Raw genomic sequence first — 20,502 nt, forward strand, 5'->3', positions numbered from 1 at the left:
CAGCATGCCTTGCATCAGTTTCAGCATGGCCACATAGCAAAACTAATGCAAAGCATCCTGGGATGTGTAGTTCCTCAACATCTGGAGGGCCGCAATTGCCCAGCCCTGCCATACACAGACCAAATAAAGGCCATTATTCTGATTGGTGCGGCCGGATCCGAATATGCGGCCAGCACCATGCGTCCTAAACCCCGCTTTCCATACGGATCGCCAACTCCGTCCGTACGCGGTAAGAAGCTGTCCGAACGGACCGCACGTGTCTTTCTCATGAATACACCTCCTCCATCTCAGTGAACCTCCCCCATCATTCGATGGTCGCAGACCATCGAATGCAGGACCGAGTGCCCAGGCAGCTCCCACAACCTCAGACCACACGGGCATTTCTCCGTGCAAAAGCAGGGATCTGGGCGGGCAGCTGACATCCGGCAATGTCATATGTCCGCCCCCTACACGTGCGTCACGGCCGCATTACCATACGTACGCCCAACGTTTGCATGGGAACGCCCATGAAACGCGGGTTGTAAACATATGGTAATGAGCCCAAACAGCCCTTCACACCCCTCTCCACCCCCTGTTCGTAGTGTACACATTTCATGCAGAATGTGGCCGTGCGTCCCGCTCGCACATGCGCAGAGACGCCTCTGCACATGCGCAGACACAAAACATCGGCGGCACGAACGCACGCGGATATTACCGCACCAACCAGAATAAGGGCCAGAGTTATCTTCTTACCTCATTTACTAGTATATTAGCTAATAACCCAGTTGACTTTAATTACATATTTACCGAACACTATTAAACTGCGTTATTTGGAAAACTGGCTAATACAGCATAGTCTGTGGTTATGATGCTGGATCCAGGATTCTCCTTGGTTGGGGCTTGGAGAGTCAATAGATCAAGAATAGTATTAGTTTGTAAGTGGACTATGTTTCTGTACATAATATTAGGAGCCTTAAAGGGAATACACCTCTTACTTTAGATCTTGTCGGCACGGATAGTGTAATGTTAGCATTACTGCCTCACAGCGCTGAGGTCATGGTTTCCATTCCCACCATGGCTCTAACTGTGCGGAGTTTGTATATTCTCCCCATGCTTGCGTGGGTTTCCTCCGGGTACTCCGGTTTCCTCCCACAATCCAAAAATATACCGGTAGGCTAACTGGCTTCCAACAAAAATTAACCCTAGAATGTCTATGTGCGTGAACATGTGGTAGGGAATATAGATTGTAAGCGCCACTGGGGCAGGGACTTGGGATATGTAAATGTTCAAATATTCTCCGTAAAGTGCTGCAGAATATTTGTGCGCTATATAAGAGACTGTTAATAAATAATAAATAAATCTGTATCTCAACATCATTAGTGTAAAATTAAATCAATGAATAAATGAAAACACTGGTCCAAATAGAGCTGGGGTAGCCAACTCCAGTCCTCGAGAGCGACCAACAGTTAATGTTTTCCAGATCTCCTCACAGAATCACAAGTGAAGTAATTAGCTCCACCTGTGGATCTTTTAAAATGTGTCAGTGAGTAATGAGTGCACCTGTGCAGCAGCTAGGTTGTCTGGAAAATGTGAACTGTTGGTAGTTCTTGAGGACTGAAGGTGGCTACCACTGAAATAGAGGAAGTGATGTCACCATATAATGCCAATGCCACCAAGTGACTCATAATACACACAACCACATTTCTAAAGGATGCTCAGTCAGAGCTAGACAAAAAAAAGATTGGACGTTTCTAATTAAACCCCAACATCTGTTGTTATTAGAAACTTTGCTTTTAACAGATTTTTTTTTTCTTATTATATTCAATCCAAAATCTAATTTTTTTATTTGTGTACACGCAGATGACATTACATGCAGCCTTGAACAGCAGGGCACATCCCACATCTAACATCTCACAGCCCGTCAAAGCAGCTTTCCAACTGTTTCTAATATATACATATTATACACAGACTTTGATACATCCACTTAACTGTTTTGCATCCCAATTGGTAACATTATCTGCGGACACTATTTTTTAGCAATCATTTGGATGTGTATTTATTATTTTTAAGAGAGAAAGATAGTAACTTTGCAACTTTTCTACAGTTCTGAGTGTACTGTAGCTGCATTGTAGAAAGCTGCAACAAAGCTAAAAATGACAAATACTTTACATCAATGTTGATAATGGTTATACAAAATTAGAATATAATTCCCTATGCCCACTGGCATTTAAATACATGCATTTATAATAATAAAAGGGTACTTGCTTAGTTTCACGGCGGCAGCTCTACGCTATGTTTTCAGCGTATCCGCCGCCGTGAAACTACGCTGGGAGCAGGGTGGTGGGTGGCAGAGGGAGCAGGGTGGTGGGTGCTTTGTTTTATACTTACCGTCCTCCGGTCAGCGATCCCTGCGGGCGACGGTCACTCCCCGGCGGCAGCTTTCAGTCCCCCTCCTCTGGCAGTCACTCCCTGGTGCCAGCAATGTACGTAATTCAGCGTATTGCCGCTGGGGGAGCATCACATGGTTTCCCTGCTCCCCAGCGGCACTATGCTAATTGGGTACATTGTCCGCTGCCAGTGTCGGAGGGGGGGGACTAAACGCTGGCGCCGGGGAGTGACTGGCGGAGGAGGGGGACTGAACGCTGCCCATCGGTGGACATGATGGACGCGGTGGCCGGGCCGGAGGAGGGTAAGTATAAAGCACAACACACACACGTTTCCCCCAGTATCCACGTCATACCCTTAGTATCCACGTCGGCGTGGACTTGATTTTATAAAGTGTGGTAAGCGGACGCGTATCCTCGTCCGCTCGCCACAATTCGGTCTCGGTGGCTCGCTGCGCTCGCCACACTATATAAAATCTGCTCCACGCCGGTGTGGATATTGGGGATATGACGTGGATAGTGGGGATATTAACCATTGTGTAGTTTCAGGGCTCCAGAAGCACTTACGTAGCATAGTGCTGTAATTGGTATTCTCAATACAGCATTACGTAAACTACGTAACTGCCGCCGTGAAACTAAACAAGTACCAAAAAAAGAACTATGAACATTAGTGTAATGCATTTAAAGGAATCTGACAACAGAAACCATTGTTTTCAAAGACAAGATATAGATATGTATTTTTACATATATTCAGGTACATTCAGGGCCATCTTAATGTATAGGCAAACTGGGCAGCTGCCCAGCACCTATCAGTTCTAGGGGCCTTCAAGCAGGGGTAGGCTAATGCCTCCAGGACTTAGTGGCCTTGCAGCATTTTCTACCTGCTGCCCAGCCTGCATCCAGACTGTAAAAGTCTGTCAGCATAGTGATTGGTTGGATGGCTGGAGTTACCCACCAATTAAAGTGCTGATGGCCATTAACTGTATGGAAACATGTGGACACATGGCAAGAGGGTCTACAAGGCTGTTAAGATGGCCCTTGACAGATTGTGATTCTAGCTAGCCATACATCAGAATGATTTCAGGCCCAAATGCATGTTTTAGATGGGTCGTGCAGTGCATTGTGTGTGATTTGAGTGCACATCGTGAGGTGTTTTGGTACGATGTGGGGGTCCTAAGGTTGATCCTCAGATCTTATGTGCTGCAGGTAAGATCTGAAGATGCTGCTAACTGCCAGTATGCCGGAGTTGCTGATCTGAAGATAGATCTTATGTGAAATTACACACCTAAGATCTATCGGGGAAATGTTAATGATGCTGGTCCGTCCTGATGCATGGCCAGCTTTTGCACTGCTCCATCCAAATATTTAACCTACATTAATTGCAATCCTGAGCGCAAGTTATAATGCTAATCAAAAAATGAAATGTGAAACGCATTTGTTATGTCTTAAAGGTGCCCATACAATTCGGGCCCTTTTCACCCCATTCCGATAGATCCGGCCAAGAAACCGGATGAAAAGTGCCCTAATCATATGTGCTTAACCTCTGACTCCGATCTGATGCGTGGTCCCGTGCTGGGGGTCGCATAGGAAACATCATATGCTAAGGGACTGTATGCGATACCGCGGCGCTCCCCAGCGGGCAGCTGCCTAGGTATCGAATGCAAGGAGGCATATGCAATACCTCGCATAAACTATATATCCATATACTGTATAAGCACTTATTTTCGCGAGGCTTTAATTTTCGCAAGCCCGACGTAATCGCGAAAATTTCAACCTCGAGAAATATTTTTGCAAAAGGGGTTCTATTTAGGTAGTTTCGGAATTTTTCAACTTTCGGTTCTGTTCTTATCAAATTTTCAGCTCGCGAAATCACCGATATCTTCATTTTCGCAAAAATTACGGCTCGCGAGAATAAGTGCAGTTTTGATTGTGCATACAGCATTCTTAAATCTGCCATAATCTACAGGTCTGAAATTTGTTGTTGGATATGATTTAAAATAAATTGTGGAAGTGATCTTTTATGTATATTATCTAAGTTATGTAATACAAAGAATACAGTACTCTTTTACACCACCGCAATAACCCGGGTTTTTCACCCATGGACCCGGGTCAGCGGCGGTGTAAAGGAGGTTAACCTGTGTCCCTTTACACGGGAGTTCTACCCAGGTCCTGACCAGGGTAGAACACGGGCAAGACCTGTGTAGAGGGCACACGGGAGCCAGGCTCACCCGACCTGGCTCCCGTTTACAGCAATGGAGGAAGCCCAACCTCCTGCGGTCAACATGGAGGTTGGGCAGGGGGTGCACACAGCCTCTGCTGCTGTCTGCTGTAATCTGCAGACAGCAGCGGAGGCAGGGAGGAGGTGAATGGATGCCTCTGTGCAGCATCCATTCACCTCACGGACGGGGGGTGCACGGGGCTGGGGGCAGCCTGGCAACTTACCTTGGTGCTGGGCTTGCCCCCAGCGATTGGTGGTCCTGGAGGGGTGGTCGGTGGTCCTGGCATTTGGAGATGATGTCATCTCCAAGCGCCGCCCCCGTTTACACTTCCGGTAGGCACTGCAGTGTAAACGGTACAAATCCTTGATCCGACCTGGCTTGGATCCGTGTTCCAAATACCTGGTCGGATCCGGGATTTGGGTGTAAAAAGGGGTATAATAACATTGCTGGGTTTACTTTCTGTTTTGAGTTTTCTTGATCAATTAAACAACTAAATCAGTGGTTCCCAACCTGGGGTACTAGTACCCCTGGGGGTACTCTGCAGACCAGTTGGGGGTACTTGAAAATAACATTGGTAATGTCGGAAGAAGGAAAAATCTTTTGATGGCGGCAGAAGACTCCCATTGCCATGGAGACAAACAACGTTGTGTCTCTTTTGGTTCTGTCTGCAGCGTCATTAGTGTCTCCTTGTGCTTTTGCCTGACCAGCAATCCACTAGGAGCTACCTACGCTGCCCTCAGACATCAGCAATTATCTGGCCCGTGTCAGGTGTCAAGAAAGCAGTGGCATTAATCCTACAGGCATTAATGGGAACCCCAATGACAGTACACAGGCAGCGGCCAGACACAGAGGATTCCTGACTGCATACTACTCCTCCACTACTCCTTAATATAAGGACACGCATTAGTACACGCATACTGATCACTTCCACTACACTCGTAAGTACTGTGGATATTTCAAATTGAGATGAGGGGGTACTCATAAATTAAAAGTCTAATCAAGGGGTACGGGAGATAAAAAGGTTGGAAACCACTGAACTAAATTATTACTACCCAATGTCTACAGGCATACAGTGATCTCTCTATTATTTGAGTAAGCAGCAATGAGCACAGATCTGGAAAAATAATAGACCAAATAGACCAAACTATCCCAATAAAGATCAAAATATAAACAAATAAAAATATGTAGTGTGAGGCACATAACTAAAAAAAAAAAAAAAACATAAGCACAACTAATCATAAACTGAATAGTAGAGATTCCACAGTGTTAAATATGAACCAACCTCATTTTAAACCCAGAGTATTTTTGAAGCCTGCATTGCAATCAGTTATTAATCCGTTTCTATTTTTGCCTATGCTAGGTCAAATCTTAATTTAACACACAGTCATCTGGTCTGTCATTGTCACTGCCCCTGCCCCATACCCATTTTTGAGGTCTGAGAAGCCAGCGATGCACAGATAGAACATGGTATACAGCTTAGGCATACTGATAGTTGCCATGCGTTTAGCGCCTGTTGAGGTACAAGTAAAAATCAATTGCATTTGTAAGTGGTAGATATGTTTATTATTACCAGTTATTTATATAGCGCACACATATTCCGCATTGCTTTACAGAGGATATTTGTCCATGCCTGAGCTTGCACTGTATATAACCTATCATGTTCACACTAGGGCTGTTTTTTTTTTGGTAAGGAGTCATTTAACTTACCAGTATATTTTAGGATTGTGGGAGGAAACCGGAGTACCCACAGGAAACCCCATGAAAGCATGAGGAGAGTATACAACCTCCACACAGTTAGGGTCATGGTGGGAATTCAGGCCATGACCTCAGTGCTTTGAGTCAGTAATACTAACCATTACACCATCCGTGCAGCCTGTGCTCAAAACGTGCATCGAACAAGGATGATAGTTTGGCAAGCCAAACTTATATGGAAACACATTATTGCTGCTTAAAATGTAAGATGCAATGAACACAAAGCATTCAATTTTTTTTAAATAAACAAACAAACAAACCATATACTACGATGCGAGTTAAATAAATGAATGTAAAAATGAAAAGCATATAGCGGCTCATTTGAAACTAGGGCCTTTTTTTTTTTTTTTTTACGGTCCATTCAAAGGACATAAGATATAAAAGACAATACTATATTTTCACTTTAATGGTATGAGGTTGAAGGTAATTTAAAGTCATTTAAATTTGTATAACAAAAAAAGTTTACTTTGGTCTCTTACTGGGATAATGAGCCTGATACTCTCCAAATGCTATTTTATTACGAGTTTGATAACTTTTATATAGTCACACAAATTACTTTGTATCCAATAAAACATTAGAACATTTTTCTACTGTTTTATATTAACAGTGCCTGTTAACCAATAGGCTTATTAGGCTTAGTAGGGCGCAATGACTGTGTGTAGGAAGGTGGGTGGGGCCTGGCAGGTGGCACCTGCTGATTAAACTGAAGGCCTCATTTATTCCATGGCCATTGGCTATACCTCCGAATGTTCCGTGGTGGTAAAGTTCTTTAGGTCAGTGCCAGATGACTGTGCCAATATGACCATTTAACTTACTGATGGAACCATTGTTGTATATACATTGTGCATAGATCCCAACTGGGCAGCCTAAAGCCAAAGCCTCCTTTATACACCACAAGCAGTAGATCATACATGCCATGTGTATACCCTTGGCTACATGGGCAGGTTGAATGGCGAGTCCCTGAGTTCTGTGTGTAACACATGTGTGTTAACCTAGGGCTCCTGGAACCTTTAATCAGGCCCTTAGAGCACACGAAAATTTGTATTGCAATCTACAGTACATAGGATCTGGACAACAATGAATAGATAGACATCAAATGGTCAACATTGCAAAAAAATAATTTCCCATTTTTTTTCCACTTTTCATACTATAACATACTCTTCAAAGGTAAAGTAGAGGAGGGAGCCCTGCAAGGGTACGCACTACACAGATTGGAGGTCCACGTGGTCAGGTGTTGACATTTGACATGAAAAAAAGTGAAAAACTCATGTTGGCACTTTTAAGGCGTTAACCTTTTGCTTGTGTTAACCTTTGCCAATGTCTATCTATTGAGTGTCCACCTAGACACTGTCTATCCTATGTCCTGTACCCACAGAGATATACATGCTAACAGTTGAATGGAAATGGCCATCCTTCTTCAGACAGTAGCCACTGACGGTCCAAGCAATAGGCACCTGATGTTTCAGCTGGTTGGTTCTATCACAGGGGTGATGTGACTTGGATTAAAGACAGATTAGATTATCCTTGTAGCTGGGAGGGAAGTAAGAGATAATTGGGGCGTATTCCTAACTAGTGGCAGTGGGCCCCCAAAAACGATCAATTCTTCTAGCCACATATTGAGGCCAGAAGGAATTAATATTCTGGCCAAATCAACAATGTCTTAATGCTGGGGCAGCTGCTCCCATAAACAGCTATTACAGAGAGTGTTAAGAGATGTACTTTCACCGTTGATGGCAGCAGCAAACACTCACACTGTAAGCTTCTGTCCTGGTAGCGTTCTTTTGCATATGTGACCTTAGGTGTCGTATGTGCCGGATGCATCTGAAACGGCCCCACTATACTCTGAGATGCCTCTTTTCTTTTGAAAGCGCTTGTTAGTGCTAGATTTCATTTTCGGATCTAAATAAATGGTACAATTGCAATGTTCCTCATAAACTGGAGTGTGCTCAGATTCTGTCATTAATCCAGGAGATCTATCACAATACAGACCTGATACTGTAAATAAGAACATATATATATAAAGATGGAAAGTGCCCTCACACTCTACATTTCCAGCAGAACGGGCCTATTCCAGACCCCTATGTATTACGGCACTGATATTTTGTGTTTTGGGTATGCGACCAAACCCGTTGTGCAGTATGGGTACTGCGTTATTGCATGCACTATGCCTGCAGACTGTCAGTCACTGTCTGCTGTCATTTGGGGGTGCTCAGATTCTAAAAAAGGGAGGCATGTTGCAACCATTTTGGTGGCGTGCTGAGGCCAGGATGTGTGTCAGAAGACAGACATTTCATGGCTTCTTTGAAGTGACTGTGGCGGGCAGCTTCCGAAACACCAGAGACCACGGTGGCCAGCCAATGGTGTTGCAGGTGATCTGATACTGCATCATAGGAAGCAGCAGGGATCACTAATACAAGCAGAAAGCATCTACTTATATCAGACCCCTCCTGCTGCATTACCACAAGAGTGCATTGCTGGATGCTGCCTCTAACCACGTGAATCAGGACCAACCCCATCTGGCTATGGGTCATCGAGTCGACAGTCAATAAGACGACCACTATTGGTCAACAGGCAAAAGATCAATAATTTAAAAAGTCGACATGCATTAGGTGGGCATGGTCAAAAGGTCAGCATGAGGTTTTTGTAGTTGTTGTCTGACGACATTAGTCAACATGGACACCGTATAAGTGTACCGCGTCCCTTTGCATGGCTCCCCACACTATTAAAATCTCACTCTATGCCCCCTTGGATAGTAAAGTATGAAAAAAAACACCTTTCTTTGGGAAAAAAAAAAACATTAAAAATTCATGTTGACATTTTCCATTTTGACCTATTGGTTGTGATGACCTTTTAACTGTCAACATAATTACTGTCGACCTATCCACTCCATCCTGCCTGCCTAAACATGAGTCGAGGGTTAGGATTGTTATTTGTTGCCTGTAGTCTGCTGGCATGCTTGTGAACTAGGATCATTTCCTTGCTGAATAAAGATGGAACTAGATAATGCATTACAATCATGTTACATCAAATATTCTCTGAACTTGTGGCTTATTATTTTGGTCATTCCATAGCATTAGTTGCCATGACCATCATTTGATCTATTTAAAAATGTAATTTTTTTGTTTTTGTTTTGCAAAATGATGATGAAATGAGCCTTATATGACAATATATGATAAAGATAAATTAACTGAAACAAAGCAAATTAATGATAATGTACATACATGGACAATGGCCCTTATTCTGGTTGGTGCGGTCGAGCCGCATATGCGGCTGCGACCGCACCAGACGAATCCCCGCCCACCCTACGGATCGCCACGGCCGTCCGTACACGGACGGCTGGCGATCCGCATAAAAATGGTGGAGGCTACGCCTCCACCATGGTGGGAGCTGCCCCCTGCATTCGATGGTCGTCGACCATCGAAGGCAGGTCCGCACGCCGCGGCAGCTCCCGCAAGCTGAGACCACACGGACAATCGTCCGTGTGGTAGCTTGTATGGGGGCTGAAAGCTGACATCCGGCGACGTCAGCTTTCCGCCCCCATGAGTTGCGTCATGGCCTCATTACCATGCGTACGCCCCGCGTTTGCATGGGAACGCCCATGAAACGCGGGGCGTACACATAGGGAAATGAGGGCATGATGCCTCTCACGCCCCTATACGCCCCCTTTGCGGCGGACGAAATCCGTCTGCGGCGAAGGGGGCTGCACATGCGCAGATTGACCTCTGCGCATGTGCAGAGTAAAAACATCGGCGGTACGGCCGCACGCGGGCCGTACCGATCCGATTAGAATAAGGGCCAATGACTGTTGATGTGAATGTTCATGTGCTGCGGTGAAAGATGTGAGGTGGCTGTAATGGTTGTGCCTCGGAAAAGTTGGACTACACAGTTACTTGCTGGCCAAAAACTCCAGGCCAAGCCAAGAAGAGGTTCCCATTCACATGGGTTATTGTAACCTAGGGCCTTATTCTGGTCTGTGCGGACGGAGCCGAATATGCGGGCAGGACCTGTGCGTCCTAAACCCCGCCTTTCGTACGGATCGCTCACTCCGTCCGAATGCGGTAAGAAGCTGTCCGAACGGACCGCAAGTGTATTTCTCATGAATACGCCTCCTCCATCTCAGGGAACCTCCCCCATCATTCGATGGTCGCAGACCATCGAATGCATGACCGAGTGGTCAGGCAGCTCCCGCAACCTCAGACCACACGGGCATTTCTCCGTGCAAAAGCAGGGATCTGGGCGGGCAGCTGACATCCGGCAATGTCATATGTCCGCCCCCTACACGTGCGTCACGGCCGCATTACCATGCGTACGCCCAGCGTTTTCATGGGAACGCCCATGAAACGAGGGGGGTATGCATATGTTAATGAGCCCAAACAGCCCTTCACGCCCCTCTCCACCCCCTGTTCGTAGTGTACACATTTCATGCGGAATTTGGACGTGCGTCCCGTTCGCACATGCGCAGAGACGCCTCTGCACATGCACAGACACTAAACATCGGCGGACCGACCGCACGCGGACATTACCGCACCAACCAGAATAAGGGCCCTAGTTATTTACACAGGGATCATAGGCAGATCATGGAGCACATGTCCCTTTTTAGTTCTGGTTAGGGTGACTGGTTCTGTGGCACCTGGATTCCTAGAACACCCCTTAAGGTAATAACATGAGATGGCCTAGTTAGGGGAAGCCTTTCTGTCGCTTATACCACTTTCAGACAGAAATTTTTGAAATTCCCATCTTTTTCCCGGCATTTTCAGTGCCGTGTCATTTACCGGTCCCAGCCTGACCCACCCTTCACACAGGAAAGCAAATTATCGGGTTAAAAATTTCTACCCGGTAATTTGCTGATTAACACTGGTATTTTTTCTGTGTGAAAGGGTCAACCGGGGTCGAAAATCCCGGGTTCTTAACCCTGGTAAATTCCAAGTTTGAAGACCTGGTATATACGACCCGGATTGACCCTTTCACACAGAAAAATTGCCCGTGTTGAACTGCAAATTACCGGGTAGAATTTTTAAACCCGGTAATTTGTTTTTCTGTGTGAAAGGAGTATTATTGAGAGACTGTCCCAAATCTCCTAGTGAACTGCAAGATGAAACTTGTTTGCGAACTGATTTACAGACTGGATGAAAGTTGTCCCAGAATGTGCAGTTTGAATAAAAATCAACAAGTCTCCTTGTAACTAGTCTTAATTATAATGATCCCTATCGTATCATATATGCACACTGCCAATTATACAGCATAATGATAATCTATGAATTTGCTTTGGACCTGTAATTCAATCAAATAATACTATAAACACAACTTCTAGTCATATAGGGCAGTGGTAGCCAACCCTAGCCCTCGAGACCTACCAACAGTGCACATTTTCCAGACAACCTAGCTGCTGCACAGCTGCACTCATTAATCACTGACACATTTTAAAAGATACACAGATGGAGCTAATTAGCTCACTTGTGATTCTGTGAGGAGACCTGCAAAACATGCACTGTTGGTAGCTCTCGAGGACTAGGGTTGGCTACCCCAGATATAGGGCATTTGCAAGCGGCCCTTAGTTCTTTATACTCTGCAACATTAATGAACACTGCGCCAAAAGAATTGCAAAGTTCAGTACAGACCTGGTATGAACACCATCTAACGGGATACAGTCATTGGGTCACCAGCAAGTACTGGGGCAGTACGGATGGTGTAGTGGTTAGCATTACTGCCTCACAGTGCTGAGGTCATCTGTTTGATTCCCACCATGGCTCTAACTGTGCGGACTTTGTATATTCTCCCCGTACTTGCGTGGGTTTCCTCCGGGTACTCCGGTTTCCTCCCACAATCCAAAAATATACTGGTTGTCCCAACAAATTAACCCTAAAATGTCTGTGTGTGCGTGTACATGTGGTAGGGAATATAGATTGTAAGCTCCACTGGGGCAGGGGCTGATGTGAGTGTTCAAATATTCTCTGTAAAGCGCTGCGGAATATGTGTGCGCTATTAAGAAAACTGTAAATAAATAATAATAAATATTGACTTAAGGTCGACATGGGTAAGGTCGACAGGGTCTTTAGGTCGACATTGGGTTTTGTACTGTTTTTTGAGCCAACATGTGCCGACAGGCTTTCATGCCCTACCATCCACTAGGGCGTGGTGGGAGAATAAAATAGTCTGCCGAGCGTGTCGACATGGTGTCCATGTCGGCACAATATGTGCCAACAGGCATTATTTCATTGCCTACCATCCACTAGGGAGTAGTGGGAGAATAAAATCATGTGCCGAGCATAGCGATATATGTTTTATGTTGACTGTGTTCAGGTAAAAAAAAAAAAGTGAAAAAAATCGGCGACTTTTTTAATGTCAACCTTACCCATGTCGACCTAATGACCCTGTCAACCTAGCCAATGTCGACCATCCTCCATGTTGATCTTACTGCCGACTGCATGTTGACCTTACTGTCGACCTAGTGGTGTCGACCTAATGCTTGCCAATCTACTTGCTGTGACCTTATGATCCATAACCCTTTTAACCACATGTGTCATGGTTATGTTTGGAGTTTACTGTAGTTACTACTGTACTTTATATTGAGTCCATTAGAACAACTTCTCAGATGTCTACTAGTACTGGTCCATCTGCCTAGCAAGCTGCAATACCTTCAGCACGGAAGGCGTTAAAAGTGGGAGGGATGTGTTTTATTCCTTCAGACCACATTAAACCATGTACAAAAGTCCCTTAGCACATAAAATGCCACCATCCCCCCTCTGTATCATTACCGGCAGCTCGGAGCACTCCCCACTCTCCAGCACACTAGGAATACTGAATAGTTTAACTGTTAAGGGTGATTTGTATTCTGACAGCATCATGTGTTGAGTTAAAGAGGAGTTATCAATGTGTTTGCTCCATTCACTTTTGTTTAGATAGTTTTTCATTAAAACCTGCTCAGAATGCAGTGGGTGCTGCTCTGCTATTGACAGAAACAAACTGAACCCCAATTGCATTTAAGATTCTTTGGGTAGCATTAAGGACCATTGTAACACTTTTTAATGAAGGCATGTGAATATGCAAATTAATTTGTCAAAATATCAGACTGCACACTTGCATTAACTGTGGATATAACGAAGTGCTATTACATCAGTGTGCAGGGATAAAATACTTGCAGGGCTACTTAATTAGCGGAAAACTGATTTGTTTATACGGGTATATAAATGTATTTATTTCTTTACTGGTTCTTATGTAGCGCAGCATATCCTGTTGCGCATTACAATTGGAAACAGTGATAAAACAAACTGGGTAGTAACAAACCGACATAGAGGGTAGGGGTTGGGTCGACACAGTCATTAGGTTGGGTACTTATGAGTTATCCGGGCGCCCGATTTCTAAATCGGGTCGGATCGGGCACATCGCATTGCATGCGACCATCGGATGCGATGCGATGACCCGATTTTTCCATAGGAATCAATGTTAAAATGGACAGAGTCCATTTTAACATGGAATTCAATGGGAAAAAGGGGTCCTTTTCATACCCCTACTATCCAAGTGGGCATGGAGTTGGATATAAACCTGTGGCGAGCGTAGCGAGCCACCGAGCCCGAAGCGTGGCGAGCGTAGCGAGCCCCGCGAGGGGACATAGAATACCGTCCCCTCGCGGGGCTCGCTTCGCTCGCCACGCTTCGGGCTCGGTGGCTCGCTACGCTCGCCACAGGTTTATATCCAACTCCATGCCCACTTGGATAGTAGGGGTATGAAGAGGACCCCTTTTTCCCATTGAATTCCATGTTAAAATGGACTCTGTCCAATTTAACATTGATTCCTATGGAAAAATCGGGTCATCGCATCCGATGGTCGCATGCGATGCGATATCGCATCGCATCGCATCTGATTGTATGCCTTAACTTAAGGCATACAATCAAAAAATCGGGCGCCCAGATAACTCATAAGTACCTTAGGTTGACACAAGCATTAGGTCAACATGGGAAAGGTTGACAGTCAAAAGGTCAACATGGGGTTTTTCAAGTTTTTTTTTTTGGGGGGGGGGGGGGGGGGAAACCGACATGTGCCAACAGGTGGTATTTAATGCCCTACCATCCACTAGGGCGTGGTGGGAGAATAAAATAGTGTACCCTAAGTGTGGGGAGTGCAGCAAACCATGCGAGGGGATGCGGTGCTACGCTTCAGTGTCCATGTCGACAGTGTCGAAAAGAGGGGTGAAAAACCCTATGTCGACCTCTTGACTGTCGACCTTTCCCATGTCGACCTAATGATTGTGTCCAACATGTCGACATTCAGTCATGTCGACCTAATGGTATCAACCTAATGCTTGTAGACCTAGTTGCTGTCTATCCATTGATCCCATTATGGATGCAGAGGGGCAAACTAAATGGTCCAAGTTGTTCTTCTGAGCCATCAAATTCTATGTTAGGCCAGAATTGATTATTCATGGACGCCTGGCCCTCCGGCACACAGGGGACATTCCTAGAGGACCCCTCTGCCTGAGGGTTCCAACTCCTCCACACTGTCGGCTGACCACAGTCATTAAACATTGGCTCCTACCACTGCATTCCCTTGACGGGCCGTTCATGCCCCAATACAACACTGTGTGTACTTACGAGAAGAGTATATAGTATACACAAAGGGCCTGACTTAATTAACAGCAATGTGCTGTCAGAGCGGAGTCAGAATGAAATTACACATAATCTCTAATTAAGCTCTGGGGTACCTTCATTTCACTAACATCTGTAAATGAAAGTTTGGGGAAAGGTTTTAACTGGCAATTGGCAAATAGTGCTGATTTTCTGGTTCTGAAGAGTGCAGAAAAATGGCTGCTCACAGCAGATCCCGGGTCTCCAGTAGGAGAGGAAGGAGGCCTTAGTAAACTTTCTTTAATAAGTTGGTAGTGCTGCTGTAACCTTACATCACAACCTGTACTTATACAAATAAACAGAGCACTCTCATTGGATGTAAGCAAAATGTTTCTTACGTTTATTTGATAGAGTATACGAATGCGTTCTACATTTATGTAATCTTTTCTCATCTTAAGGGGCCTACACACGGGACAACACTGCTGAGCGACCTGCGCTGTGTGCTGAGCGATCTGTCAGGACCAGTGTTCTCCAGTAAGAACACTGGCCCTGACCGGCAATCCAACTAGATGTATGCTGCATGCAGGATATTCATTGCCGGGTGATGGCGATGCGCGAGGCCACACATTGCTATCGCTGTGCTCCCCACAAATGTCTAGTCAGATCGCTTAGAAAAATCCCTGAAATCGCCCAGTGAGCAGGCCCCATTATAAGCAATGTTTAGTGCAGTCTTTTGTTACCTCAGATGCACAGTACTCTGTGATGGGAGGAGCAGCTGTGCTGCTTATCAATGTCACTTACTGTACTGTTAAAATGTTGGATGAAGGGGGCACAGTCAGTTTAAACTTTTTTTAACCCTGAACTGTCTAAGACACAGATTCATATTTTTTCCAACAATATACATTTCTTATATGCCTCAACTACAAAAACTTGTTGCTATGTTTTTGTGTGTGTGTTTGTACAGTAAGTGTGTGTAAGTACAGTATGTACAGTATACTGTATATACAGTGGGTGTTCGGGGTGTATGTACAGTATATGTATGTACAGTGAGTGTTTGTGTGTGTGTATAGTACTGTTGTATGTATAGTTATGTGCAGTGTGTGTGTACAGTATGTGTCTGTGTGTCACTTTAAAGAAATTTTCAAAACAAAAAGGAAAAACAGAACTATGGTATAAACAAATAAAGCAGGGGACTGATTATTTATTATACAATAGAAATGTGCTACTAAATAAACATATATATTGTCATATTGTCTGCTTCAAAAGTGATCAAATGGAGAGTGATAAACAGCCAGCCAATCAGCTCCTACCTGCCATGTCACAGACTGTGTTTGAAAACTGTCAGACAGGAGCTGATTGGCTGGCTGTTTATCACTCTCCATTTTATCACTTTTGTAGCTTAGTGCATCTGGCCCACTAGCTGTAGTTTAGAAGAAACTGGCCTTATTAGACAGCACCCTGCATTTTATTGTTCCTTGCAATATTTTAGGGATTAACTCCTGTTTGTTTTTTAAATTGGCCAAACATATTTTGTCCCCCATGATTACATTAAAGTTTGCTGAGAAAAAAAAATAAAATCCTGAAATCGTTATTACATTTTTTTTACCCACTTTTTTTTTTTAGACCTGATTGTTACAGGCCTGGATAGATGTTACAGTCTGGGATCACTCACAGGGAAATTTGTGTAACCATTTGTCTACAAGAGCAGCTGTCAGGCAATGGTCTAGCCAAGTACTTTGGCACTGACTGGGTTAATCACACTGTCAACAATATTATCCTTACACTTCCCTGGACTCAGGCAGATCTAAAGCAAATAAAGGAATTTTCTGCACAGAGCAATGCCAGATGCCCTTAAATAAAACTTGCTAGCAAGGCAGAAAATAGTTTTTGTTCTTCTTAAACAATTTGGGAACAGACACATAAACACTTGCTGGACCACCAAATCTTTGACCTAAGGGAATGCAACAAAGCATAGACAAGAAAAGTCATTTCATTGGCTACGGTCACAGTAAATGACAAGTAGTGTTCAAGCAGTAGCATAACTAGATAGGTGTAGGCCTCACAGCAAAAGTTTGTAAGAGACCCAATGGTGAAAATTGTATGTAGCGCATGTTTGTTTGACAGAGAAGGTGGCCCCTCAGCTGTGGGCCCTATAGCAGCTGCACCTATGGTAGTTACACCCTGGTTTCTAGTAAAAATGCACTGTACTGCTCACAGCCATTAGCCAAGTTCATGGCAGGACTTTGGGGACTACTAATAGCATCACTGCCAAAAGTAGGCAAAATCAACACTTCTAGGAAAAGGAGCAAACTGCAACTAATAATATACTATGTATGCAAATCACCTACAGAATAATCACACACCATACAGAGAATAAAACACATGCATGCTTGAGAGTGCCATGTAAGAAGACTGTAACAGGAGAGCAGTGACAGACAGAAGGGAGAGGGGGGATTTGGGAAGTGAGGGACACACCTCAGTCCTTTGGAGCTGCAGGAAGCTGCTGAGATAGCTGGAGTGGATGGAGTTGTTCAGGTCTGGGGGGCTCTTGGAGTAGTTGCTGAGGTCGGGGTGGGAGGCATTACTGGATTCTGGTCTGAAGGCATCAAAGGCACTTGCTTGGTGTGTGTCCTGCAGGGATAGGTAGACCCAATTGAGGAGCTGGGCAGGCTGGTATACAGAAGCAGTGGTATCTATAGCTGACAGCAGGCTCATCTTGCCCCCCCAGTTACAAGAAAGAAACCCGGCCCCCTCCTCTTAAGCAGTCTTTTCTCTTTTCTACCTCCTGCTCCTTCTTCACCCTCTTCCTCCTCTCCTTCCCTTCTTCCTGCCCCCCTATCTTTCCTTCCTATAGGGATTTAGCAGAGGGCTCAGTGAGGACATTGCTGCAAACTTCTCTCCCTCTCTCTTCTGCTGCTGCTAAACTTTTCCCTTATTCCTCTGCAATCCGCTATGTGACTGGGTCGCCACGCCCACTCAGTCCTGTGATTGGGCAGATTGCGGAGCTCATCTGCATATACAGCAGGGAAAGGAAGGTCAGCCCACTGTTCTGGGATCCAGCGCTCGCTGCGGCCGTGCACTGTGCAAAAGGGGGGCAGTGTAACCCAATGACTGCCGCTCATGCAGCACCAGTCCCCGGATCCTTGCCAATGGCGCACCAGCTGCTGTCACCAATGCATGCTAAAACCACGTTTATCTATTCTAGCACTACACAACTAATCGCCACTGATTTCAGTGAAGCATTCTTTTTGAAGCATTGCTACAATGGTTTCAGATGAAAAGAAATCATGAATAACTCACATCGACCATTGATATGTCGGCATGTTGCTTCAGCTTGTGTCAAACTTTTGTCAATGCCAACCTTGTGCATGTCCACCTTTGCATAGGCGAATCTAGAATTATGGTAATGGGTGGTCCCAGATCTAGACACAAAAGCAGGGGGACCTTTGCGCGGCTAAGCCGCGCGGCAAAAAGGGGGTGTGGCCTCCTGGGGAGGAGGCGTGGCATCACAAAAAGGGGTGTGGTATTACACTTTAGACCATACACAGTAATGCCCATTACACATTTTAGCAAACTCTGTAATACCCATTACACATAAAGCCACACGCCGTAATGCCAATTACACATTGTGCCTCACATCATGATGCCCATTACACACTATATAACAAACCATAATGCCCATTACATATTTGCCACATAAGTGCTGCTTACCTACGTGCTCATTGCTAGGGGGTTCTTGCTTGATGGCACCATAGTACCCATTACACATGATGCCGCACACCATAGTACCCATTACACATGATGCCGCACACCATAGTACCCATTACACATGATGCCACGCACCATAGTACCCATTACACATGATGCTGTACACATGATGTTGCACACATAATGCTGCACACCGTAATGCCCCTTACACATTAAGCCACACATTATCCGTAATGCCCCCACATACTGCCACTTGTAGCGTCCCTTAAGCTATGCCCCCAAAAGTGCCACTTTCTGTAAATTTTTATATGAGCCTTCGCTGCTGCAGCAGGGAGAGATGGAGAGCGGTGCAGCTGCTTCTATGAGGAGAGGAGCAGAGCGCAGAGCACACTCCCACTCCCCTCCTGGAGTCCCCTCTAGCCGAGTGGACATTTGAAATACTGTGCGCGCTGTTGTTGTGCGTGACGTCGGGGGAGCACGCCGGGCGCCGGCACCACATGATTAAGGGGGGGGTGGGCTGAGGTGAAAGCGGAGAGAAGAATTGGAGCGGAAGCTGCAGGGGTGACAGTCATTGACAGCTGAGCAGAGAGCAGGGGGCTGCCCGGCTATATTCAGAGCACTGCAGGTCACGGCTGTTTGAAATAATACCCCTTTCACAACAGAAAATGCAGGGATTTACCCGGGAATATGGTCCCAGGATCATGCAGGGACATTCCCAGGCTGACCCCTTATACACCAGCCTAGTCCCTGCATTTTCTGGTGTAAGGGGGAGAGACAACCACTCCCCTCTCCCTACCCCACTTTAACCAACCAGCTATATCTTCGGAACCAACTGACCCATTTACATGAGACCAGTATCATATTTAAGAACTTTTGAGTTGGCTTCAAATGATTTTGGTCCCGCAAAACTGGGCTGTTTGGTTCCAGAGAAATCTGCCCTCAAAGAACATAAACAGTCATGAAATTACATTTAAGAAATGAAAAAAAAAATGGTTTAACCTCAATATCCCTGGAACCAATTAACCCATATGGATCCAGTCTGGTATCAGATTGAAGGCCCAGCGATTTGGGTTCCACTGAGATCAACCTTGAGCTTCAGTGATGCCGAAGGGGGAACTGGCAGCCGTTGAACTGGGTGGGGGTCGGAATTAGCGGGTCCCATGTTATCCTATAGGGAAAATGTTCCAGCTTTGCCTGGCAGTATCTCCAGTTACATTAAGGTCATATATTGGGTGGGAAAAGGGAATTGGGATAAGGGGAGTATGACCGCACAGGTATTTGTGATGATTTCAAAAGGAATGGGGCAGCAGTGTCCACACACACCCCCCTGTGACCAAGCGCACCGCGAAACGTACGTCAGAGACGGGACTCCGATCACGTGGTGCACTCACGTGACCGGCCGGGCAGGAGCTCAGACAGGGACATCGCTACAGTGAGACGGCAGCAGACCTGACGCCAGTCCTTCATCGCAGCGGGTCAGGTCGCCAGGTAACCGCTGGCTTAGTCCAGTGGCTTCCCCCCATATTACCTACCTGGTCTCATTTGGGACCAACCTGTTTCGTCCACCTACTGCTTATTGAATTTATGCTATTTACGTTACTAACCTGCAATCTCAAACTGTAGCACTATATCGCCCCCCTGTGAGCACTAACCATATTACAGCTCAGTCTGCCTGATAGGTGACCACCGTTTTTTTATGAAAATGGTCCAATGATTACAATCCTTGAAACCTATACCAGCACCATGGTGAAATCATAGGATAAATGAGGATCAACTACAAAACCCCAAACAAAAAACGGTTGTCTCCTTTTCCCTTGGTGGCATAAATTTGCCCCTACTCAATCAAATATATATTTTTGCGGCGCCCCACGTACTTAGGGTAAACATATTGTGGAACTA

At 45.3% G+C, this 20,502-nt stretch overlaps 2 protein-coding genes across 3 annotated transcripts in view; one reads left to right on the forward strand and one right to left on the reverse strand.

Moving 5' to 3' along the window:
• ZCCHC24 (zinc finger CCHC-type containing 24) overlaps window positions 1-17,820 on the reverse strand; it is a 125,547-nt gene extending 107,727 nt beyond the window's left edge. For both annotated transcript variants that reach the window (XM_083146278.1, XM_083146277.1), the window contains exon 1: window positions 17,371-17,820. In XM_083146278.1, the coding sequence (XP_083002404.1) occupies window positions 17,371-17,610 (240 nt within the window). In that variant the 5' untranslated portion in view covers window positions 17,611-17,820. The remainder of the gene's footprint in view (window positions 1-17,370) is intronic.
• Window positions 1-20,502, forward strand: part of ANXA11 (annexin A11) — a 260,240-nt gene that overhangs the window by 120,554 nt on the left and 119,184 nt on the right. The window lies entirely within an intron of this gene.

Source organism: Crinia signifera, chromosome 6 (genome assembly GCF_055691185.1).
Source record: "Crinia signifera chromosome 6, ASM5569118v1, whole genome shotgun sequence".
Classification (NCBI taxonomy): domain Eukaryota; kingdom Metazoa; phylum Chordata; class Amphibia; order Anura; family Myobatrachidae; genus Crinia; species Crinia signifera.